This window comes from Gossypium arboreum, chromosome 5, assembly GCF_025698485.1.
Source record: "Gossypium arboreum isolate Shixiya-1 chromosome 5, ASM2569848v2, whole genome shotgun sequence".
NCBI classification, from domain to species: domain Eukaryota; kingdom Viridiplantae; phylum Streptophyta; class Magnoliopsida; order Malvales; family Malvaceae; genus Gossypium; species Gossypium arboreum.
The window spans coordinates 68,765,875-68,793,370 of NC_069074.1; the positions used below are offsets into that span (position 1 = coordinate 68,765,875).

Genomic DNA, 27,496 nt, shown 5'->3' on the forward strand with positions numbered 1-27,496 from the left:
GTGCCCTAAGAATTCGACTTCTCAGACCCAAAACTCACTTCTTCTGAACTTGACATATAACTGCTTATCTCTCAAGGTTTGTAAAACCTTTCTCAGATGCTCCGCATGTTCACTTTCATTACGTGAGTAAATTAGTATGTCTTCGATAAAGACCACCACGAACTTATCCAAATACGACCAAAAAAAAGCAGTTCATCAAGTCCATAAACAGTGCAGGGGAATTTGTTAAACCGAAGGGCATAACAAGAAACTCATAGTACCCATACCTCGTCCTAAACACGGTTTTCGGTACATCTTGCTTCTTAACCCTTAGCTGGTACTAGCCAGACCTTAAGTCAATCTTAGAAAATACGGTGGCTCTCTTCAGTTGATCAAACAAATCATCGATCCTTGGCAAGGGATACTTGTTCTTCACAGGCACCTTGTTGAGCTGTCTATAATCTATACATAATCTTATCGATCCATCCTTTTTCTTTACAAATAGCATTGGGGCACCCCACAGGAAAAAACTCGGTCTCGCAAAACCCTTGTTAGTTAACTCTTGTAGTTGAACTTTCAACTCCTTTAACTCCGTAGGAGCCATCCTATACGGAGAAATCGAGATGGGTGCCGTACAAGGTACTAACTCAATTCCAAATTCAACTTCCCTTACTAGAGGCAATTCGGGTAATTCCTCCGGAAACACATCTGTGAACTCACATACCATTGGTACTGACTCAATCTTCAATTCAGATACTTGAGTATTCAATACAAAAGCGAGGTAAGCTTCATATCTTTTTCTCAAATATCTCACTACCGACATGAACGATATCACTACAGGCGGAATGTCTAATTCACCCGTTTCAAACTGAAGAACATCCCTGTCTTCACATTTCAGCTCAAGAGATTTCCTTCCACAGTCCACTACAACACTATGAGAAGTTAACCAATCCATCCCAAGGATTACATCAAATTCATTAAACTGTAATAACATCAAGTTAGCCAGGAAACAATGACCTCTAATCATTAAAGGACAATTTCTACACACTTGGTCAACCAACGCATGTTTGCCTAAAGGGTTTGACACTTTTACCACAAATTCAGTGGACTCGACTAGCATGTTCATACGGGGTATCAATTCCATACAACTATAAGAATGTGTAGATCCCAATTAATCAACGCAACAACAGATATATCATGGATAGAGAAGGTACCTGTAATCACATCAAGAGACTCTACCTCTTCACTGGCACGTATAGCATAAGTCATTGCAGGCGCTCTACCCTTGGACCTCGCAGCAGCATCTCTAGGTGTACCTCTACTGCTAGCCCCACTTCCTAGGTTCTTATGTGGTCTACCCTTTGAAGGAGCGTTACCTGATCTCACACTTTGATCTTTATCTTTCTCGATCATCTCGGGACAGCTACGAATAAAATGATCTAATGACCCACATTTAAAGCAGCCTCTTTCATTACCTCGACCCTTACCGACATGACGTCTATCGCACTACAAACATTCTGGTCTATTTGGTCGGGCACTACCAACACTTGCTATAGAAGTGGTTTGACCTTTAGACACTGCATGCTGCTTGCTCTTGTTCCTACTCGAAAATCCTGCTGATGCAATGAATCGAGCAGAAAACTCTCTCGATCTCTTGGATGAGGTCTGGTGTGATTTCCCCATTTGTCTCTTCTTTAAGTCACGAGACTCAATGTTAGCTTTTCTCTTTTTTTTGGCCAATTTTTCGGCCTTACATGCTCTCTCAACGACCACAAATTCCCTTAGCTCTAAGATGCCAATTAGTAGACAGATGTCTTCGTTCAAACCATATTTAAACCTCTTACACATAATGGCTTCTGTAGATACGCACTCCCGTGCATATTTGCTGAGTCTCACAAACTCACGCTCATACTCAGTCACCATCATACGGCTTTGTTTTAGCTTAAGGAATTCTTTCTTCTTTCGGTTAATAAACCTTTGGCTAATATACTTTTTATGGAACTCTTCCAGGAAAAATTCCCAAGTTACTCTCTCTCGGTACCACTAACATGAGAGTATTCCACCATTGATAGGCCGAATCTTGTAAGAGTGACACTACACATTTCATGCATTCCTCATGCGTGCATGATAACTCATCAAATACCCTAATGGTATTTTTCAACTAGACCTCTGCTCTTTCTGGGTCATCATTAATATTAGCCTGAAATTCCTTGGCCCTTTGCTCTCGAATTCTATCCATTGAAGGTTTCTCTTTTCTAGCTATGCTCCTTGAGGAGCTATATGAACGGGTTGAGGAATTGGGGGAGGTGGGGGAGGTGGAGTATTCAGATTAGCATTAATAAACTCCGAGTACCAAGCATCCATCATATGGAGGTAAGCTTCTCTAACCCCTTTGCCTTGACTCATTGTTACGAGCCCACTATCTACTGGCGCGGTCCCTTTTGCGGGAGCCGGTGCATTACTCTCCATGTCATCTGCCGGAGCTACGTCCGGATCCATTTTCTATATATAAAAACATAATTTATCTAGTCAGGAGTCGTAACACTATCAATATACAATTATGACATGTATAGCTAGACTCGTACTCATGCTAGGTTAGTCCTAGGATGGACTAAAATATATTTCTAACACCACTAAATGTAGCACCCCACACCCGTGCCCTACGCTTGGACAGAATACAAGGCATTACTAAACTTGAACACGTACATATCACATTTTCAAGTCACCAAGACTCTTTCAAATTTAAAACTTTTTCAAACTATGTTTAAAATTCCTTAACATAGACTTACAAGACCCAAAACATCCATTGGAAACCACTCGGGACCAACTCGGGTCCTTTTACCAACCATATAAGAATGACTTTTGAAATAGGGCACACACCCGTGTGGAAGGGCAACACGCCCGTGTGGCCACTATGACATGGTCGTGCTGATGGCCAGTGTGGTTCACAGGGTCTAAGCATAAGGGGACACGCCCATGTCCGAACCCGTGCAAATTAAAATCCAAATTTGAACCTACAGAGGTTTTCACACGGCCTGACACATGCCCGTGTCCATGGCCCATGTCTTTCACACGGCTATGACACGCCCTTATCTAAAAACCTTGACATTTTATTTCTGACGTCAGCAACCAAATAGAGGCACACGGCCAAGGCACACGCTCGTGGCCAGAAGCCATGTCCTCCACACGGCTGAGACACACGGTCGTTTCTCTGGCCGTGTGTTTACTACCATGCATTCTGACTTGTAAACTTTACGTGCAGGGGACATACGGCCGAACAACACGCCCATGGGGCTGACTGTGGTCACACATGGCCCAGACACACGCTTGCGTGTCTACTTGTGTGGACAATATATGGCTACCTACCAAGCCTTTTACCACCCTGAAACACAATCCAATACCATCCATCACACCAAAGTCTATCATAACATGATTTCCCAATCAAGCAATTATAACTAGGACCTATATACATTTCACATATGTTTAAGCGACTAATTTATGTACTTTGCTATCCATACACTAAAATTTACATGCTCAACCATACCAACAATTTTCTCATTCATGAAAGACCTTCTTGTATTCATATAGCAACTTCCAATATTAGCCATTTTTCATGGCCCTATACAAAATAAGTCAAATGCTAAAATAAGCCAACACATTTGGCCCTAAAACAGTGTGACACTAAAACAAAACAAAAGTTCCTATACATGCCATAATCAAAATAAAAGAACTAATGATACCAAGTGCTTCAGATGATAGTGTGACTAGCTTTTCCAACGTAGGCGATGATCCTCGAGCTACTTTGGCGACACTATAAAAATGGAAGGAAAAATAGGGTAAGCATAAAGCTTAGTAAGTTGCATGAAAATAAACATCAACTAATTATCATACAACAATATGCTCATAACATTTCGTAGTTTGTCCATGAATACAATAAATAGACATAAGTACAACTTACTCATCACCATCCAATACAATTCCTATGGCATATATTAAGCCCACATCTCATACATTTTAAGTAGATACCTGTACCACTCACCACATGGTCATAACTTTTCTCATTTCGAAACAAATCTTAAATCTTTCGTTGAATCATTTAGAATATTACCAGATACTCAATAGCTCTGAACATGGGATAAAATACAGATGCCATGTCCTAGACATGGTCTTACACTGGCCAGCACATTAAAGTCGATGCCGTATCCCAGACAAGTCTTACACTGACTTTCATATATCAAGGCCGATGCCATGTCCCAGACAGGTCTTACACTGGCTCTCATCATCGGTGTCGATGCCATGTCTTAGACAGGTCTTACGTTAGCTTGTATATCTCGAGGCCGATGCGTGTCCCAGACATGTCTTACATTAGCTCTCGTTTCAATGCCGATGCATGTCCCAAACATGTCTTACACTAGCTTTCATAATGTGGTCGATACATGTCCCAAACATGTTTTACATTGGCTCACATACCACCCAATGTCATGGTACGAATATCTAAGTCTATTCCAAATGTTCAACTGGAAGTCTTTACTACATTAATTCTCGATATGCATTCTCATAATCACAATCAAGCAATTCATACAATATCAATTCAATCATACATCATAGCAATATAGTTGCATTACTAACATACAACTTACCTCGGATTACAAAATGTAGGCGACTAGACGATTTAATCTACTTGTTTGGCCTTCCCCTGGTCTAGGTTTGGATTTTGTATTTCTTGATCTAAAATAATAAGAATTCACAATTTTAATCATTTTATCGATCTAGGTACTCAACAATTTATAATTAGGCAAAATGACCATTTTGCCCCTAGACCCGAAAATCAATTTTTATCACATTTTCTCATTAATCAAGCCTATTCGAATACTTTTTATACTAGGAGCAGCCCACAATTCTCACTATTTCACACATTTATTGCCTATTTTACAACTTATGCAAAATGGTCCTTAGTTAAAGTTTCCATGAAAACTTACTTCACAAAAGTTATTTCTTTCACAACCATGTTTCGTTTTCTTCCATAAAATATCAAAAAAAAACATGAACACTCTCATGGTAAAACCCTAGGGCTTTAACCATTTTGCAAAATAGTCCCCTCATTTGAAAGCTCGTGCTACAAGGGTTTTAAAAGTACAAAAATCATTAAGAAAGACAATCAAAATCACTTACTTCTGAGGGGTACAAGTTGCTGAAATTTTCAAGCTTTCAAATCTCTATTTTGCTGGTGTTTTTTGGTGGAGAAGAAGATGAAAAAGGGATGATATCATCTTTCTTTTATTTTATTTTCTTTTATTTTATTTTCTTTTTGGCCAAATAAGTCACCAAACTTCACCTAACATTTGACTATTTTAATTTCCTTGTTTCATGGCCAGCCAAGCATCATCCTAGGGTCTATTTTCACTTTAAATACCCTACTTTCTAATCCATGGCCATTTAACACTATTTTCTAGCAAATCACTACTTTTTCCCTTTATGCGATTTAGTCCTTTTATCGCAATTAAGCTCACAAACGCTAAAATTACTTCACCAAATTTTTCATACACTGACATAATCATGCTATAACACCAAAATAATAATTAAATAATTTCTTGGCCTCGGATTTGTGGTCTCGAAACCACTATTCCAACTAAGCCCGAAATCGAGCTGTTACAGTTATACCGGTAAATTATATAAAGTCGAAATGAAGCGAACTTTACTATGAACTTGTAGAAGCTCGTGTTAATAACGTGTTATAAAACAATCAAACAAATGAACACTTAAAGTAAACAAAGAATTTTCTCGTATCTTATTTTCATTTACAAAAGAGTTCATTTATAAGTAAATTGACATTCAATGCAATACAATAAATGAAGCTTATTTAAGTACTTCATTAACACATCAAACAACTTGCATAATGAATGGAAGGTTTTACCTTATAGATGAGGGGGTTAGAATATGAACATCCACATTTATTTGTAACATGCAATAAAATCTTAATCTCACTTGTGGAATTAAAAATTTTCCATGATGTATGTATCAAATAATTAAGTTTTTAATGATGTTATAATACCATTAAACTTTTTATTTAAAATTTATTTAATAAATATACACTCAATATTTGTGAATTTTTAAGATATTAGTGGATAAGGTCGATAATTTTCAAACCGGATAAATGATAAAACCTACTACTTTTCTCTTTTATAAATATAATTTTAGATTTTTCATTTGGTTAAATTATGTTATAAGTTTATGTACTTTTGAAAATTTGAAATCTAGTTCTTATACTTTCATTTTAGAAATTTAATCCTTATACTTTTCAGATTGCAAAATTCAAATTTAATTATTGACCTTGCTAAATTGTTTTTGTTAAAGTCAAATTCATTATAACATCATTTTTTTAACTACATAGCTATCATGTGAGTATTTTTTTTATTTTAAAATGTCACACACACAAATTTAATAAAAAAAATTAACAGTGTTAACAGTTGGACTTAAACTTTAAAATTTAAAAAGTATAAGACCTAAATTTTTAAAATAAAAATATAGAGATTAAATTTCAAATTTTCGAAAAGTACATGATATAATTTAGGATAATATACCTAATTGGTCACCCAACTTTTAGGGTGCTTTCATCTTGGTCACCTAAAATAAAATCCTTGCAATTTTGTAACTCAACTTTTAGGGTGCTTTTATTTTAGTCACTGACCCATTAAATCTTTAACAATGGTTAACTATACACGTCATATCATGTTCACACTTTCATTATAGTCACCCAAAAAATATTATTTTCTAAAGTATTGATTGGGGTAAAAAATTAAGGATTAAAGTGAAAAATGATAGAAACTAAAATAATGCATTAAAATTTGTCAATTTGTATTTATTTATCACACTTTTGAAAATTCTAAATTTCCTTTTTTTTAATATTTAAATTTTAAATGTCAAACCATAAAAATCAAATAAATAAATTGTTGAAAAATTGTTATCCATTGATAATGTTAACGATTTGTTACCCTAATATTGTAATTAATTAAATTAATCTCTTACAAAATTTTAAAATTTATTTTATGCTTTCATGTTATTCTTAATGAAATTAACTCAAATCATATTTAATAATTGTCTATGAAACTTAAATTTCTTTTGATTAATTAAATTAATTGCTTGTTATTCATTTGAGTAAAGAAGTAATGAAAAACTTTTGGGTTTTGTTTAACATGGAAGATAAAATTAATCAATTTAATTAATTGTAAGGAGTTTTTTTACTTTTAGTTTAGCATGAAAGACTCAATATTATATAATTAGAAGAAATTTAGGTTTCATGTACAACTATTAAATATGGTTTATTTGATTTCAATGTTATATTAACAAATAAGTTCACATTATTAATGAATAAAAAATTTCAACAACTTATTTAATTAATTTTGATGTTTTAAAATTTTAATATTGACAAAAAAAGTAAAAATTCGTAAGAGATAAATAAGTACAATTTAATAATTTTAAAACATTATTTTATTTTCTATCGTTTTTAATTTTATTTTTAATGTTTTTATCTTGATTAATAATAAAAATATATTTGTCGAATGATCAAAATAAAAATAAAAGAAAATTAAAAGTTGAGTAATTAAAATGAAATTGTGTAGAAATTAACCACAATTCAAAAGTTAGATAACTAAAACGAGATCGGATGGAAAAAATTGTAAAAACTTCATTTTAAATGAGGAAAATAAAATCATCTAAAAGTTTGGCTCACCACCTAGCTAGCTTACCTATATTTTAACCGTTTATCATACCTACTAGCAGAAAGTTATGTTCATTGTTCTGATGGCGGGAAGTTTTAGGCAAAAAGTAAAACAGCAATTGTTCTTCATGCTTGATGAATAAAGGGCAGTTAAATCAAGAATTAGAAATGGAAATGGAATTGCTGAGGTTGTCCAAATTCAGTCTCCAGCTTCGAGCTCTCGTCACGGAATCTCGCGATCTCAGAGTAATCATTTCTTTTCGCAGTTCTCTCTCTCTCTCTCTCTGTCTCTGTGACTCGCCATCTCACTTAGTTGCTTAACATTGTTTAATAGGAGAGAAATCGTTCCGCAACCGAACAAATTCATCTCTTAATCCAGGTTAATACCATTCATTTTACGATTTCTTTTCATCTTGGAAAAAAAAAAAGTTTGGGTTCATGGTGTTTGGATGCAGAAACAAAAGCAAACCGAGGAGGAATACAGTAGAAAGTTACAAGAATTGCAAGCCGAAGTAGCTTCGTGCAACGAATCACAGCAAAAGCTTGAAAGAAAGGTTTATGAATTTCGGTTTCCTGCCTTCTTCTACATGCTCGTGAAAATGCTTGTTAATTAGAAGTTGATAGATAATATAATTGCTTTTGTTGCAGGTGAGTTACCTTCAAAACGACAACGCTTTGCTTGAAAACAAACAAAAGGCGTTACAAGGAATCATCCAGAGCCTACTTCAGTCCAGGGATAGCTTTATAAATGCATATCAGGTGCGTGTTTGTTAATTCGTTTTTCTTTTTTGTGATGGCAAATTTAGTCTGTCTCATCAGTGCTACTATAATATAATTAAAAAATATATTTTTTATTGGTGTTTGACTTTAATGATATGCACAAACAAGAAATTATCATACGATGTAAAAGCCAACGTTTTACGTGAAAGGTTATGCATATATTATAAAACCCAAGTGATAATATTTAAAGAGATCTGGTGAAAAGTAAAAATAATCTATTAAGTATTGAAAAAAATTGTTTGAAGAATAGTTAAAGATTGATTGAATAGAGAGAAAAAGTTAAAAGCAGAATTAGTGACTTTTAGAAAATTAAGGGGGCCAAGACTTGACCATTCGTGCATTCTTGTTGTATTCACCGTGCTATAGATTTTGGCATGCTAATAATTTGTTGGATGTAAATTTTGACATGTTGATGTATTCGGATAATGATTTTATTTTATTTTTCATGTTTCATGTCATGTTTTAAAATTCTTTTCCGCATTAGAGTACTGTTCAACATTGCCAAATAATAAAAAAGATGCAGGAACTTTTTAGGGTAATCTCTAGATTTGAAAAAGCTAGGTGCAAGGATCCCCTCTCCGCCCCCCTGGCTTCATCATTGAGCAAATTGATGACAAAGAAAATTAAAGAAGTCGATGACTTGATACTCTGTAATGACTTAATTATTTCTTCTATAAATCACTTCAAAATTCAGTTCATTGTGTGTTTCTGCTTAATGTTTAAGCTACTGTTTTGCTCATATGGTAATCGTCTTTTGAAGACTTGATCAATTCAAGTGAGTATATTCAACTTATATATCATTTGTTGGCCTGATGTTTTGTGCAGGAATCTACTCATGAAATGAAACAGTCAATTGAAGCTAGAGATAGAAAAATAGCTGTCCTATCTGAGAAATTGAACTCTCATTTATCACTATTTGATTCAATAGAAAAGGAGGCATTCTCTGTCAAGCAGGTTGTGGATACTGTGGAAAGAATTGTGAGTGAAAAAGAGGAAGTAGGCATGTAACTGTTTAATCTATTTCCATTTTCTTGTCTTCCGTCATCCTCTACATGTGAAAAGCTCAAGTGAAGTGATTATGTGATGTTGCAGTATCTGTATTCTCTAATTGTGTTTGGTGTTTTCAGTTGCTGGATTAAGGAGGGAAATGGATCAAGTCTCTGCATTTGAAAAAGCATTTGTTGGTAACTTCAAGTTCTTATTTACCTGTTTTAAACTACGAAAATCTATGTTGCTTTGGCTTTTTATGTTTTTTACTGTATTGTGTTGAGTGCGCATAAAACACTTCTATGTTGCTCAAAACCTTTATTTTTCTTAAAGTACCCAAGTCTGGTACATTTTTGGACATAGGTATAGAGGATATTATTCTTCAAGAATCCTCTAAATACCCGTGTCCCACACATTTGTATCTAACACTCATTATCCAAGTCCGGGTAACATAACTTCTAAGCTTTCATGGGTCTTGGAGTGTATGTAGGGAGAACCTAAGAAAAACAATGTGCATTCTTGGACTCTGACACTCACACCTGAGTTCAACCGAAGTGGATAAATGTGTTATTCCCTGTCTTTCTTCTATTAGGCACCTATATAGGTCATTAATTGACCAATAAGATCTTCGCTGACCACTCCCAAGGAAATGGGGAAAAGGTTGCATCTTATACAAATTCCTTAGACATCTATCTCTTAAATGATATCTTTTCACAGTCCATTATTTCTGATACAGCACAAAAGCCAAATATGTTACGAACAAAAGTCATTAACTTCTTAATTGTCCACTAGATCTGATTTAGTTTTGGTTTTGCAGAGAGGATCAATGACCTGGAAAATAGGCTGAAAAATGATGGGTATGAGTTTCAAAGAAAGAATAAAATAATTTCAGAGCTAAAAGCACAATTAGAAGCGGCAAAAATCAGTGATTGCAGCCGAGCTCAAATTGAAGAGATATCCACCCAAGTTTTGATTACAAACGCAACATTATTTTTTTCAGAAGAACTAATTGCAAGTTCAACAAAATAAATTTCTCATCATTGTGCTTCCTTAGTCAACAACACCTTCAGAAAACCATATCAGCAAAGGATACTGTCATACAGAATCTAATATCTGAGAAAGAGGTACCCATTTCAAACTGTTGGTTGTTCAATTGTCATCTTTTTCCCTGTATTTTTGTTCTAATCTTCTCCAAATGTTTTTGTAACCAGGCATTGCATTTTGAGGTGAGAAGTTTGGCAAATATATTACAGAAGATCCAGAATGCTGTTGCACATATGAATGAAGAGGTACGAAGACTTAATTTGGCTTTTACATATCTTTCTCAAAATTCAAACAAGGAACAGACTTTAACCTTAAGAAACCGTTTAAGAAGCTTTTTAGCTTCATAGTTAGTCATTTAAAGAAATACTTTAGTGATTAAATCCATCAGATTTGATTGATGACATTTTCCTTCTGTGTTATAACTAATAACCTTGAGCCATTGGAAAGAGCATTATATGTATTGATGGGTAATCATAATCTTCTCTTGGTAGATAACATCAAACTGGCCTTTTTAAACTTAAAATATTTAAGACACGGTTTTGGCATTCTTCAAGTCAACTAATAAATTGGACAACAATCTGCAGCTAGACCAATTTATCCTCTTTGCTCATCTGGCACCTTTTTCCTTCTAGCTCTTTGTGTAAAGCTATGATGCTCCAACTCTTCGCTTGTCTTGAAGTAGTGAATGTCTAGGCATAGATATAACCTTTAAAAACATTGCAAATACATGAAAAATTTTGAAATATAGAGCTTACTTGTATCCAACGCTCATACTTTAGTCCGAATAACAGGGGCGTGGAATACTTCTGCTTTCTGCTTTAAAAAAAGGAAAAAAGAGAAACGAAAAAAAATTAAAAATTAAAAATTAAAAAAGCTGGATCTATCACTCATTTGCCTTTTGTTGTCTGAAATGCTATTGATTTATGGCAGGATAGAAGTGCCGTCTCTTTGAAGCTGGAAAGTCAAGAAGAGTGCCAAATGAATACATCAGAGGAAGATAATCGGTAAAATGAAATTACATATAGCGAATATCTTTACTGATATTAAGTATAATTCTCCAAATTTGAATATATTATAATGTGATTATAGAAGATAAAATTGTTACGGCATAGAATTGGTTCATCATTTATATGTACATTTGTCTCTCATATGAATCAACTGGCTTGTATGGTCATTCTGATCAGTGATCAAGCTGTTCAATGAAATTTGGCATGCACGTTAAATGTGATATGACTTTTGATAGTTTCAATTATACAAAGCAATGGGTGGGAAGAAAAATAATTTTTTCCTTCCAATTTTACATATTTTCTACTAAGCATGCTATGGAAAGAAAATTATTTTCTTTCTTTTCATTTTTCTTCCCTTCTAATTTCTAACCTTTCATTATTCCATGCTCCTTACCAAGTAAAATCTTTGAGTTTAAATTGTTTGGATTCAAAATAGATTGTAAAAACAATAATGCCATCTTTATTGAAGTGAAGAAAAAAGATATTAGCAATTAGTTTTCGTTTTCTTTGTTATCTTTTTCTTTGTTATTTGTATTCTAATTGGCCCGCTAGGATTCAAGATACAACTAAACACAGTGCTGAACAATCTCCAAATAAGACTTGCAGAATGGATCCTGCAGAGAATAGAGGTATTGAGGTTTGTTTTCACTTATATATGAAGGGATCCTTAATGAGCCAACTTATTATATTGTTAAATATTTCATTTTATGTTGCTCCCACTCTTTAGGAGTTAGGATCCACTCTATTACTTTTTTATCCCTTAATAATGATAATCACCATTCAAATGTGTAGAACCCATCAATTAATTAAATGTGAAAGTCAACTTATTAATGGAAAAAAAATTAGCGGAGTGAAGTCAGGGCCTCAGGGGCACTCTTCAGTTCTTTTTAAGCACCTTTGTCCGACCATCATGTCTAATGCATGTTAGGATTTGGCCATGAGGACATGGCCCTTTGAAGACACTCTAAATACATGAAGAAATAAATTTTAGAAATTTTATCTGCTGAAATGCTTCGTTCAATTTTTAAAAAACAGCTTTTACAATCTCCTGTATATGCAGACTTTCAACCTTTTCAAAACTAAGTAATCTCATCAGTAACTAAAAGAAAACTTGAAGAAATCTTATTAAAACTAAGTATTTAAAAATTAAATATTAAAAGAAAAATTATCTAATTTACAGCCCACAACAATTAAAACTCTTATTTACAGCATTTTACCAAAATTCAAACACTCACATATTATCACCTTATCTGATACCCATATGAAATACATATTCATTTTAGATGCACACCATTGGAAGCCCTCCAAAAATTTTGGAAAACTTTCCATAATATAGATTGCTATCTAATTATATTATAAATAAAATTAAATTGGCACCCTCAATTAGTAGCAAAAATTGTAAGGTATAGAATCCTTTTTTTTCCTCTGTTCTCATTAGCAGCAAAATCCGTTGTCATTGTTGCACCATCTATGAAAGTGAAAAAATTGTAATCTCATACCTCCACGGCTCCACCACTTGGTTGTTCATTTGAAAGTTAAATGATAATTAATTGCTCCATGTTCCTTTTTCTTGCTTTGACTTTTTTTTTACTCGTGCTCAAGGTATGTGTAAGTTTAGGAGAGGAAAAAAAATATTTCTCTGAGTTTAGGAGAGGAAAAAAATATTTCTCTGTATTGAATTAATAACTCTGTATAAGGTGTCTAATTTATCCAGAAAAAAATTAAAAAAAGAAAGTGAAACTATATTTCTTGATACAAGGGAACTGTTATCTTGTGTTTTAGACCACATTTCTAATACAACCTATCCTTAACTTCAAGGATTCCACCTACCCAAAAGGATCATAGAATTTATTCTTTAAACTCCCCCCCAGTTGGTGCATCCTTACTAGAGATTCAAACTATGGCTTGAATAGACCCTTGGTGAGTAATCAGCTATTTGTTCTGAGGTCGGTACAAATGGCATGCAGATTTCTCCTCCCTTCATCTTCTCTTTTATAAAATGCCTATATACTTCAACGTGTTTGGTCTTGTCATATTGGACAGGGTTGTTAGCAATATTGTTTGCGGCTTTGTTGTTGCTGTAAAGTCTCATAAGCATTGTCATAGGCTGATTTAATTCTTCTAAGATTCTTCTAAGCCATTTTTTCTCACACACTCCATTTGCCATAGCTTGATACTCTACTTCGACACTATCTTAAGTTACCACAATTTTGCTTTTTACTCCTCCAAGTCACTAGGTTGCCTCATGCATAAGCACAGTATCCTAAGGTAGAATTCCTATCTAAAAAGAGCCAGCTCAATCAACATTTTTATAGACTTCTATGCTTCGGGGTTTATTATTTATTTTTTTCAATGAACAAGCCTTTCTCTGGTGAGCCTTTAAGGATCTCAAGATTCGATAGATTGCCTCGAAGTGATCTTCTTTAGGAGAGTGCATGAATTGGCTTACTAGGTTGACTGCAAAAGCTATATCTGGCCTTGTATGAAATAGGTAGATAAGCTTTCCAATCAACCTTTGATATTGCCCTGTATCAGTCGATTTTCCATCCTTGACCCCAAACTTTTTATTTGGATCTATAGATGTTTTGGTTGGTTGAGAACCACTCATCCCAGTTTCTTTGAGTAGGCAGTTATTTACTTGCGTTGAGACACCACAATTCCTTGCTTAGATCTAGCTACCTCCATACCCTAAAAAGTACTTCAATGAGTCGAGATCTTTAATCTCAAATTTTGAGGCCAAATTCTTCTTTAGACTCTCCATCTTCACTAGATCATCCATTGTAGGATAAAATCATCAACATAAACTATCAGAACTACTGCCTTTCCTCCCTTTGAATGCTTGATGAACGTTATATGGTCTGGGTTTTTTTTTTTTTTTTTCTCTTGAACATAGCCTTGCTTCCTTATGAAATGAATGAATCTCTTGAACCACACTGTTTAGGAAAGCATTCTTTACACTTAACTACTGGAGAGACCAATCCAAGTGATAGGTCCATATAAACTTCCTCTAGTAGATTGTAGTTTAGGAAGCATTCTTTACATCCAAATGCTGGAGAGGCCAATCCAAGTGATAGGTCCATATAAACTTCCTCTAGTAGATTGTAGTTTAGGAAAGCATTCTTTACATCCAAATGCTGGAGAGGCCAATCCAAGTAAGCTGTAATGCTTAGAAGTACTCGAATAGTGTTCAGTTTGTCCAAAGGACAAACGTCTTGAGCTAACTTGTATGTTTGTATGAAGCCTTTGAAAGTTTTCAAGAGAGCTTTTAGTAAAACTGTTCTTTATTATTAATTGAAGAATTGAACTTAAATAGAGAAAAGAGTCCTAATCCTAATTGGGAAAATAGTTCCCTTATTCTAATAAACTACTAAAATATAAAAGAAAATAATTCCCTTATTCTAATAAACTACTAAAAGATAAAATAAAAATACTCCTAGAATATGAATAAAACTTATCTACCTAAATAAGATTTATCTACCAATATAAATTTAAAATATATACATATTTCAACACCCTCCCTCAAGTTGGTGCATATATATCAATCATGCCCAACTTGCTTACAAGAAAATCAAAGTTTTTCTTAGAGAGTCCTTTGGTGAGTATGTCAGCAATCTGTTGTTTTGAAGGAACAAACGGCATGCACACTTAGCCTTCTTCAATCTTCTCCTTGATAAAGTGTCTATCAATCTCAACATGTTTAGTCCTGTCATGTTGGATTGGGTTGTGAGCAATACTAATGGCAGCTTTGCTATCACAGTACAACTTCATTGGTGAAGTTATTGGTTTCCTCAACTCTTCCATAATTCTTTTTAACCACATCATTTCACAAATTCCTTGAGCCATTGATCTAAACTCAGCTTTTGCACTACTTCTTGCTACAACACTTTGTTTTTTGCTTCGCCAAGTCACAAGGTTTCCCCAAACAAATGTACAGTATCCTGATGTAGATCTTCTATCTGTTATTGAGTCTGCCCAATCTGCATCTGTATAAGCTTCAATTCCTCTTTGTTCGGATTTTTTGAAGAATAAGCCCTTTCCCGGTAAACTCTTCAAGTATCTTAGAATTCAAAACACTGCTTCTTTATGTTCCTCCATTGGGGAGTGCATAAATTGACTCACTAAGCTCACTGCAAAAGCTATGTCTGGCCTTGTATGTGATAAGTAAATTAACTTACCAACTAATCTTTGGTACTGCCCTTTATCAACTAATCAACTTTCTTTATTCCCGAATTTTACATTTGGATCAATTGGTGTATCAGCTGGGCAGCAACCACTCATCCCAGCCTCTTTTAAAAGATCAATCATATATTTTTTCTGAGAGACCACAAGACCTTTCTTTGATCGAGCAACTTCCATTCCAAGAAAGTATTTCAAAGGACCCAAGTCTTTAATCTCAAACTCCAATGCTAGATGCTCCTTGAGACGCCTTATTTCATCCACATCATCTCCTGTAAGAATGATATCATCGACATAAACTATAATAACTGCTATTCTACCTTTTTGTGAATGTCGATAGAACATTGTGTGATTAGCTTGCCCTTGTGAGTAACCTTGTTTTTTAACAACTTGAGTGAATCGTTCAAACCAAGCTCGAGGAGACTACTTCAGACCATACAAAGATTTCTTGAGTTTACATGTTCCAAATTTTTCTTCAAAACCTAGAGGAGGATCCATGTAAACTTCTTCTTCAAGTTTCCCATTTAGGAAAGCATTCTTCACATCTAACTGCTGTAAAGACCAATCAAGATTAACAGCAATTGATAAAAGAACTCTAACGGAATTTAATTTGGCCACTGGAGCAAACGTTTCAAGATAATCTATCCTGTATGTTTGAGTGTACCCTTTAGCCACCAACCGGGCTTTGTATTTATCTAAAGATCCATCTGGTTTGAATTTGGTTGTGAACACCCATTTACAGCCCACTGTTTTTTTCCCTACAGGTAATTCCATTGTTTCCCATGTACTTGTTTTTTCAAGAGCGCATATCTCCTCTAAAAAAACATCCTTCCACTCAGGAACCTGTAAAACATCTTTCACATTTTTGGGTATTTGTACAGTATCGAGACACGAAACAAAGGTTGAGAATGTCGAAGACAAGACTTTATAGGATACAAAGTTAGACATGGGATATTTGACAATATTTCTAACACCTTTTCTTTTGGCAATTGGAATATCTAAATCAGAAAATTCATTGACTAGATTATGAGTTTTACCTGGACTTTTGACAGGATCTTGCGGGTCGGATTCTTGGTGATGAATCTGGTGGATTCCACTTTCTTGATTTTGATTTCTTCTTGAGTAAACAATTAACTCCTTTGTTTGTTTTTTATTCTCATAGTTAGACTCTACACCTTCATACTCCTTTTCATTAACATTAACATCATTAATTTCTGTGTTAACTATAAATTCGCCTTCCCCATTATTAGAATCCCTATATTGTATATTCCTAATCTTTTCTTGATCAATTATAAAATCTTCCTTAGTATAATTCCCTCCCTGAAGATTAGAATCAAAATAAGATTGTGTTTCAACAAATGTGACATCCATGGTAACAATAATCTTCCTATTAATTGGATCATAACATTTGTAACCCTTTTTATTAGAAGCATAACCAACAAAGGCACATTTTTTTGCTCTAGGATCTGGTTTACCTTGGTTGTGAAGATGAACAAAAACACTACACCCAAAAATTCGAAGGGATAAATCTGTGATCAATTTAAAGTTAGGAAAATTATCTATAAAGAGACGAAAAGGAGTTCTATAGTTTAGAGTTTTACTGGGCATTCTATTAATAAGATATGTAGCTATTAACAAGGCTTCTCCCCAAAGATAACGTGCTACCTGACTAGTGAACATCAAGGCTCTAGTTACTTCCAAAAGATGTCGGTTTTTTCTTTTTGCAATCCCATTTTGTTGTGGTGTATTTGTACAAGAACTTTGGTGGACTATTCCATGTTTGGTTAAGAAAATACCTAATTGGTCGGTAAAAAATTCCCCACCATTGTCAGTCCGAAATACTTCTATTTTCACACCAAATTGTGTTTTCACCATAGCATAAAAAAACTGAAACACATTTTTAACTTCAGACTTATCTTTTAATAAAAACACCCAACAAAGTCGAGTATGATCATCAATAAAAGTGACAAACCAACGTTTTCCTGAAAAGGTCGAGACTCTTGAAGGTCCCCAAACATCATTATGAATTAACGAAAAAGGTTTGGAGGCTTTATATTTTTGAGGTGGAAAGAATGACCGATGATGTTTAGCCAATTCACAAAATTCACAATGATATGAAGAAGGACTTTTATTTTTAAATAGATTAGGTAACAAATATCTTAAATAGTAAAAATTAGGATGTCCAAGCCTATAATGTCAAATCATAACCTTATCAGAAACAAAATTTAAACATAAAGTAGTTGTTGGTTGACTTAGATGGTCGTCTTCAAGAAAGTAAATTCCACCAAATTCTTTAGCATTGCCAATAATCCTCCTCGAGACCATGTCCTGAAACTTACACATAGAGGAGTCAAATATAACATGACAATTTGAGGACTGAGATAATTTACTGACCGATATGAGATTACAAGCTAGATTTGGCACATGTAAAACATCATGTAAAACCAAGGAAGATGAAATTTTAACAGTGTCTTTCCCGGCTATTGCCGAGAAGGACCCATTTGCTACTTTGATCTTTTTGTTTCCTGCGCAAGGTGTGTAAGTTGAAAAAAAAATGACTACTAGTCATGTGATCACTAGCTCCAGAATCAACGATCCATGTGTTTGTTTTACAAGGCTTGACACTGAAAAAAACAGAAAAATCAGTACCTGATTAGGCAAAAGAGGAAGAAGGATTATTGGATGAGTTAGGAATTGAAGAATTCATCCGAAATTATGGTGATTGAAAAAACTTGTGTAGATGCTCTAATTGTTCCTTAGTGAATGGAGACCCTTCTAGAGAACTTTGACCCTTATAATTTCCATTAGTTGTTTGAAAAGCTCTACTATCCCCTGATTGTGAACCACGACCATTGCCACTCTTTTTCCTTCCATTTGTCGGTTTCCCATGGAGCTTCTAACACATTTCTCGAGTGTGCCAATATTTTTTGCAGTGATCGCACCAAGGTTTTTTCTTATCTCTAGTGAAGACTGTTTTAACCATGATGTTACTAGAGATTTTAACATAACTCAGATGCCATAAAAGTTTTCAAGAGAGCTTTTAATAAAACTGTTCTTTATTATTAACTGAAGAATTGAACTTAAATAGAGAAAAAAGCCCTAATCCTAATTTGGAAAATAGTTCACTTATTCTAATAAACTACTAAAATATAAAAGAAAATAGTTCCCTTATTCTAATAAACTACTAAAAGATAAAATAAAAATATTCCTAGAATATGAATAAAACTTATCTACCTAAATAAGATTTATCTACCTAAATAAATTTAAAATATATACATATTTCAACAGCCTTTTGCCACTAACTAAATATTGTGTCTCTTCGAGGATTCATCAAATTTGAACTTCTCAGTAAACATCCATTTGTAGCCAATTATCTTCTTCCCTTTCAAATATTCTACTACCTTCCACATTCTATTTTTCTCCATAGCCTTCATTTCCTCAAGTATTGCTTTCTTCCACTCAAGAAATTTTAGGGCATCCTATACACTATTTGGTATTTCCACATCTGACAATTGTGAGGTGAAAGCAAACAGTAATGGAGGCAGATTTTTTAAAGATGCAAAATCAAGGTCATTAGTTTTATGGTGAGCAGAACCAGGTTAAAAAAGATCTACTAGGGTCAGAAAATTACCTTGGGGAATGGTAGAGTCTCGATGTTGGGATTCTTGGAAGTGCCGAGTTGTTTCAACCTCTTTTCCTTGATCTTGGTTCCTCCTTGGGTAGACAATGAGCTTTTTTGTGCTTCCCTAATCACTAGCCTTATTTATCTTACTGTTATGATCTTGCCTTACAAATTTAGGTAGATTTTTCCTATTTAACTTATTAGATTATGGTAAAAGACCTCCCAAGTCCCTCTCAGTGTTTTTCCTAGAACCTTTGCTTTGTATATCAACCTCTAAAGAGTCATCTAGAATCTCTTTTTCACGAACTTGAGTGGAATATTCACTTAATGTCTCCCATTGAAGATGAGACCTAAGAAGGATTCTGAGTCAAAGAAGGTAAAATCACTATGTATTAAGAAAAATGGTTTTTAAGCTTTGTACGATTTAGGAGGAAACATGGTTCAAGGATGATTTACAAGTTTACAAAATTCACATCTAAAGAGATGAATTTTTATTATTGGATAAATGGGGAAATAAATGTTTTAAATAGAAAAAGCTAGGGTGTCCTAAATTTGTAATGCTAAAGCATAACATTATTACAAATAAGACTAGAACAAGCATTCAGAGATTGACACCTAAAATTGATTCCATCGTCAATTATGAATAGTTCTCCACTTTCTCTAGCGCTGCCAATCATGGTGGTATGACTGAAGTCTGTAGTTAAGTCTTCTTCACTAATTGATGTCAAATTTCCTTCATCAAGGTTGGCTATTTCCGCCATTAACAAAAGTTGAAAAAAAAAGTTGGCTTTGATGGCATGTAAATTTAGGAGAAGAAAAAATAGTTCTGTCTGAATAAATAATTCTGTACAAGGTCTCTAATTTATATAGAAAGGAAACGATGAAAAAGAAAACTACATCCCTTGATGCAAAGGAATCATTTTATTCTGTTTTAAACCATTTTCCTAATTTGACTTTTCCTTTTAGGGTTCTACCTACTCAATAGATCCAAGAATTTATTATTTTTTCCTAGTCCCAGTGATCCTATAACGACATAAAAAATTGGGGATATGATTCTCCTAGGATCTCCAAAGGCGTGGAAAGCTTTAAAAAATTGAACATACTCATGTAGTAGACATGGATATCCAACATTCACATTTGAATTCAAGTAAGATAGATTTTAATGACAAAAAGCCATACTCTTTTTTTCTCTTTCCATGGAGAGCAAGCACGATTTTATTATTTGTTGAACCAACCTTGTTTCTTTCTGGGATCTTTAATTCAGCTTCGCAGCAGCTATCTCAGGGGTATAATTCAACCAGCCACCATTTGCAAGCAAACGATACCTTCAACTCTTGTGTTACAGAGGTAAGTTCTTCATTCTCATTGTCAAAACTAAAACCTCAGAATATTTGATTGTTTTTATAGCAAGAAAATATGATTCATTTTGCTATGATATGTTCAGTCTGCCTGTTCTCCAGTTTGTTCTGATCCGCAACCACCAGCTAATGTTTTGAGTATCTCTGTAAATGGAAGAATGGTATGTAACAAATTTCTGTGGGGGAAAGTTGTTTATTTATTATTCATTTTAAACGGAAAAGAAATAGATTTTATATGTTCTATTTGAACTATGGCTTAATGCCATTTCTTGAAGAGTGACTGCATGAGCATATATTGCTCCGATTCTTTATTTTTCCAAGAGTACATATATTTAATTTGTATAAAAAAAAAACTTAAAAGACACTATATAGACAAGAGTTTAGACTTGGTAATTGGCATATTCATATCGTGCCTAAATTATATTATATTTGTATAATTTTTATAAGTTAATTATTTGTGCCATATTAGTTTTGACATGTTCATATAATCATGTGGCGTTAATGTTGTTTTCGTATATTGTAATTATATTTTTGTACAGCATTATTTGATCTACTCGTGTTAGATATATATCATTATTGAACACCTATATTCAAATACGTGTAATATAGGCGTGAATCATCTGGGTTAAACGTAAAATGATCAGTTTCCCTTAGAATCTCAATGAGTTGAAAATTTCCATAATGCCATATGCTTATGCATTGTTTTCTTTTATACATATAGGATACGTGTGGAATATCAGTACAACAACTTGATTCAGAGTGCTCAACCACCCAAGCAGAAACATCCAATATCCAGGTTAAATTCTAGTTTAGCATTATTTGTCATTTTTAGAAGATAGCCACTTTGAACAGTATTCACATACCTATATTTGTCTTTCAAAATTTTGTTGGAATCAAATTTTCATACCCGACTTGAATTATATGCAGTCATGGACATTTTTTAATCGAAAACAGATGCAAGCTTATATATAGATTATGTGAGATTTGGATGTGCAGTTGTTAAGTATGACTTTTATTTCAGTCAAATTTGAGAAATAATCTTCTAGTTAAACTCTGTTTATTTGTTTCAATCAAATTCTGATTAGTTTAGATTATTTTATTATTATTTGACTTATGAATTTAGCCTATAAACAGACTCTTTTACAACTTTAGAAAATACACCCATTAGATATTAGAACTCATAACATATTTAGAGAATTTTGTGTTTACGTTTTGAGAGTTCTTTATTTTTGGGGTTTAGTTTTTATCTCCATTTTTTGTACTCTTCGTTCTTTTGCCATTATAGTAAAATTATTTTTACCCGTGATTTTTTATCATTTTTGGAGAGGTTTTTTAACGTTAAATTTGTGTGTTTAATTTCTCAATTTCTTTTGCTATTTTTACTTGTTCATTACTTAACCGGGTTGATTCCCAGCAAGTGGTACCAGAGCTAGTTTAATTTTTATAGATCAGCCTGTTTAGAGATGACAGTAACAAGGTTTAAAATTGAAAAGTTTGATGGTAAGACAAATTCCAATTTGCGACAAGTTCGGATAATGACAATTCTAGCTTAATCCGGCTTGAAAAATATTGTTATCGGGAAAAAACCTGAGAATCTAAATAAAACAGAATGGGCCGAGCTTGATGAAAAGGCTTTGTTTGCAATCCAGTTGTGCCTCGCGAATACGGTATTGCAGGAGGTATTGATGGAGAAGACTTCATCTGCATTGTGGAAAATGTTAGAAACTCTTTATACGACTAAGTCTCTGGCTAATTGTTTAGTGTTGAAACAACGTTTATTTACGTTTCGCAAACGAATGTGAGCTTCTTAGAGATCACATCAGTTAATTTATTACTCTTTTAAATGATTTAAAAAATGATGAGGTTCAAATTAACGATGAAGATCAAACTATGCTATTATTGTGTTATTTACCCCCTTGATACGAGTCTTTCAGGGAGACACTGATTTATGACAGAGACAAACTCTCGTTCGTAGATATGAAGGGTTATTTGTTGAGTAGAGACAAACTCGACAATGAGTTTGGCTTTGATAGCAAGGTAGATAGACAAGTTTTCGTTTTGGTAGCATCAAAAAAGTGAGACAAAAGGTGTCGCTATTATAAGAAGTTAGGTCACGTCAAAGCAGATTATTATAAATTGCAAAATAAAAGGATTGTTAAGAGTATCGAGAAGGATGTAGCTGTGTTAATTTGGCTGACGAAAGCGATGATGATTTTTTGTTAGTGTCAACGAGCGAAAACCCAAGCTTACGTCCGAGTAGATCCTAGATTCGTGATGTTCTTTCTACATGTGTTTCAATAAAGAATGGTTCTCCACATACAGTTCAGTTGAAGGTGGAGTTGTTTGCATGAGAAATGATTCATCCAGTAAGGTAATTGGTATTGGTACTGTTAAAATTAGGATGCACAATGGAATGATTATGACACTTTCAGATGTCAGGTATGTACCTGATTTATGAAAGAATCTCATCTCCTTAAGTATTTTACACTCAAAAGGATGCAAAATAAACATCGAGTTGAACGACATTACAGTATCATGTGGGGCTCTCATTTTGTTAAAAGGTAAAAGGATCGGCAGTCTTTATATTCTGGAAGATTTTACAGTGACCAGTGAAATCGGATATCCCTTGTCCGTTACGGAGTCAAAGTCAACTCGTTTGAAGCAAAGACAACTTGTTCATAAGAGGGAAAAATGTATGACCATTTCGTTGAAGAGAGGTTCTCTTTTGGATGCAGGTTTTGAAAAGTCAGGGCATCGTGATCATGAAAATCAAACCCTGATTAGTTTTGATTTGGCAGTGTACAAGTTGAAGGCTAAAAGTCTTCTACTTTCTAAGCACAGATTCGACTCAATTAATTCCCTATGTAGTTCAAAATAGGCTCGTGGCGGGCTTTGGCAAAGATGACGTTGTGGAAATATGAGTTAAGGTGGAGATTTGTTAAGTATGACTTCTATTTCAGTCAAATTTGAGAAATAATCTTCTAGTTAAACTATCTTTATTTGTTTCAATCAAACTCTTATTAGTTTAGATTATTTTATTATTATTTGACCTATGAATTAAGCCTATAAATTGACTCTTTTACAACTTTAGAAAATACACCTATTAGAGATTAGAACTCATAATACTTTTAGAGAATTTTGTGTTTACGTTTTGAGGGTTTTTTATTTTCGAGTTTTCGAGGTTTAACTTTTATCTGTACTCTTCGTTCTTTTTCCATTATAGTAAAATTATCTTTGCCCGTTGTTTTTTATCCTCTTTGGAGGGGTTTTTCCACGTTAAATTTTTGTGTTCAATTTCTTAATTTCTTTCGCTATTTTTACTTGTTCATTGCTTAACCAGGTTGATTCCAAATAGCAGTTTTAGAAACCTTTTTCGTTTGTTGACATTTGAATTCTTATATGGTTCTTCCAACATTAGCAAGTGCCGTGACTTTACATCTTTTGCTGAGTTGTTACCTATTTATCAGAACACCATGGTTTTGTACATATCATTTATTTATTTTTATTCATTTAACTAAATGTTCATTTAAATAAAAAATGACTTTCGTGTGTGCGTGTGAGAGAGTTTGTGTAAAAGAAACAGATCCATATAAGCATCGAATAAGAACGAAAAGAGAAAAGAAAATTGGGCACATAAATATTTTCGTGGAAAAACTCCTCTAATAAAGAGAATATAAAATCATGGTCAAATAAAATTTCATTAATTCAGCAAACCAACAAAGAGTACAAGATGGAGAAAATTAAAACAAAACCCTTAACCCTAAAAAAAAAAAGCTCTCTTAAAACTCTCTGAAAAAATTAATCTTTTCTCTTTTTCCTTACGATTTTTTGGATTACTAAGGTCCCTTTTATAGCCTAAATTTGTACTGATATTATGACTAAAATATCTTAGATTAATCAGAGTTCAACTAGGAAAAGATAACATGGTTTAACTTGGAGAATAAATAGGATTTATGTGGGAACACGTTGACACGTAATGATGTCATTTATTAGCTTGTCATGACGTCATCTGTCGTGTTGTTAGGACGTCGTGCTTTGCCTTGTCATGACGTCAATCTTGTTTCGACTCCAATTTATTCGAGGCACACTCCACAAATCTCCACATTGACTCGTATTTTGCTACGTCTTTTTTGCCAAGCCTCGTCATGGGCCTAACTCATTCTTTGTGGAGTTCTAGTCTACATAGCCAACTAGATCCTCTGAACTTCTTCTGAACTCTAAAGAAGTATTTGATGTCCCCCTCAAATATCTGAGAATCCACTTAACTACTTGACAGTATAACTTGTCGAGTCTAGCCATGTATCTACTTACAACACTAACATGTGAAATATCGGGATGAGTGCAAACCATTGCGTACATCTAACTTTTGACTGCACTAGAGTAGGGAACTTTTGACATGTACTTTTATTCATCTTCGGTTTGTGGAAAAATCTGAAGCTGAAAGTCTAAAGTGTGTAGCTAGGGGGTATTAACAGGTTTCGAGTCTTGTATTTCAAACTGTTCAAGGATCTTTTCTATGTACCTTTTTTGTGACAAGAATATGGACTGTCTATCTTTAGAAATTTCCATTTCCAAAATTTTCTTAGTCACTAATATCCTTCATCTTAAACTTAGAGTTAAGCATGGTTTTTGCCAATCAATTTCAGATGAATCCTTAGTCGCAATTAACATATTAACATAGAGCAACAAGTATATAAATGATCCATCATCAAGACAATGCAAGTACACACAATTATCATACTTACTTTGAACAAAACCAATGCTTAACATGAAATAATCAAACTTATTATACCATTGGTGAGGAAACTACTTTAGGCCGTACAATGATTTTTGTAGAAAGCAAACATGATCTTCCTTACCTTCAGTCTAAAGCCTTCAGGTTGTTGCATGTAAATGTTCTCCTCTAAATCACCGTGAAGGAATACAGTCTTCATATCTAACTGTTCCAACTCAAGGTTGTTTAATGCAACAAGGGCTAGTAACGTCTGAACGGACGTGTGTTTCACAATAGGAGAGAAAACATCGTTAAAATCAACTCCTTCCATTTGATTATAGCCCTTTGCGACCAACCTCGCCTTATATCTAGTGTCATATGAACCTGATTCTTCCTTCTTTTTGAATACCCACTTGCAACCAAGAACCTTCTTTTCAGTGGGTGGCCTCACGAGCTTCCAAGTCCCGTTCTTTTGCAGGGACTCTATCTCCTCTTCTATAGCCACAAGCCACTTGTTAAAATCAAGAGGCTGAACCGCCTCTAAGTAATTTGAAGGATTGACTGAATCAATGCTCTCCGCAACACTTAGAGCATATGCCATTAAATTTTCGTGACAATGTTTCTGTGGTGGCTTGATTTCTCATCTTTTCCTGTCTCGAGCTAACTTATAATTTTGTAGTTGAGATGTAGAAATAGATTTTGAGTCGGATGGAGCCTTTAATTGATTTGAAGTAACTTTAGTAACCTTCTATTATTCTGAAACAAGTGTAGCCTCACGTATATCGCGATTTCATCGTAATGTCACAAATTTTCTAATCACGACGGCTCTATTCGTCATGTCGTCGCGACGTCACTGATTGTGACATTGTGACATCACTTTCTGATTTTGGCTCCATCTCCGCCTTACCTAGGATACCCTATTTTGTTTTGTCAGTAAGAACAGATGGCTCTTTTCTCGGATGAAGCATCACAGTTTCATCAAATGTAACATCTCTATTCATAATCATTTTATTTGTTTCTGGGCACCAAAGCTTAAACCCTTTAACACCGGAAGTAAAACCCAGAAATATACATTTCACAACCCTTGGTTTGAGTTTTCCCTGACTAACTCGTGCATAAGTAGGACAATAGATTAATCTAAGGTTAGAGTAATTTGGGGATCGATTCTATAACACCCCTAACCCGATTCCTTCACCGGATTAGGGTTACAGAGTATTATCATACAAAGCAGAAACAATTATGCATTTCAAATGTTATCATTTAATAGCTCAATTTAATTAAATAAAAAATACACTTACTGGCCTTAAATCGAGCTTACGGGGCCCTAAATACAGTTTGGGAACATTCCAGGATCAATTTGAAATAAAATAAAAAATTTTGGAAAAACTTGAAAATTTTGGAAACTAGGGTTACACTGCTGTGTGACATAACCCAGACCGTGTGAACATTCGAAGTATGGACATGACCGTGTCCCATCCCGTGTGTCCACCCGTGTGGGTATTTGAAATAGGGCCACACGACTTTTGTAACACCCCCACGCCTGAAACCGTCACCGGAGTCAAGCTTGAGGTGTTACTAAACTTATCTTACCTTTTAAACAACTCTAAACCACTTATTTTAATTTTCGGAATAAACTATTTTTCTGCATCATGGTTGCTTAAAAATTCATTTTTCGAGTTTCAAAACTTGAAATTAATATCCGTAAATTTTTCCTGAAACTAGACTCATATATCTATCTACTAATTTTTTTCTAGAATTTTTGACTTAGCCAATTAGTACAGTTTATTAGTTAAAGTTACCCCTATTTCAGAATTCGATCGCACTGGCATCTACTTACTACGAACCACTTTTCTCTCTGTAAAAAAATCATATGACTATACCGTTTGTTTCTATTAAAACTAGATTCAACAAGGATTATAACCATATAAAGTACACCACCTAATTATTTTTTTAAAATTTATGGTGAATTTTTAAATTTGGAACAGGGGATCCAGAAATTGCTCTGGCCCTATTTCACCAAAACTCAGATACCCTATAAAATACAAAACCTTTACCTGTTTTGCTTATTCCATATGAAAATAGACACAATGAGCTTTAATTTCATATATTATT

General features: G+C 34.0%; 1 protein-coding gene across 1 annotated transcript; it reads left to right on the forward strand.

Annotated features, from left to right (window-relative positions):
• The first annotated feature begins 7,615 nt into the window (after positions 1–7,615).
• On the forward strand, positions 7,616–21,651 carry LOC108450639 (protein CROWDED NUCLEI 2). Its single transcript, XM_017748356.2, has 14 exons — positions 7,616–7,942; positions 8,031–8,075; positions 8,152–8,250; positions 8,345–8,455; positions 9,302–9,476; positions 9,604–9,660; positions 10,281–10,417; positions 10,528–10,587; positions 10,675–10,752; positions 11,438–11,511; positions 12,067–12,143; positions 20,577–20,659; positions 20,757–20,831; positions 21,392–21,651. The coding sequence occupies exons 1-14, from the start codon at positions 7,832–7,834 to the stop codon at positions 21,476–21,478; spliced, it is 1,269 nt and encodes a 422-aa protein (XP_017603845.1). The 5' UTR covers positions 7,616–7,831; the 3' UTR covers positions 21,479–21,651.
• The last annotated feature ends 5,845 nt before the right edge of the window (positions 21,652–27,496 follow it).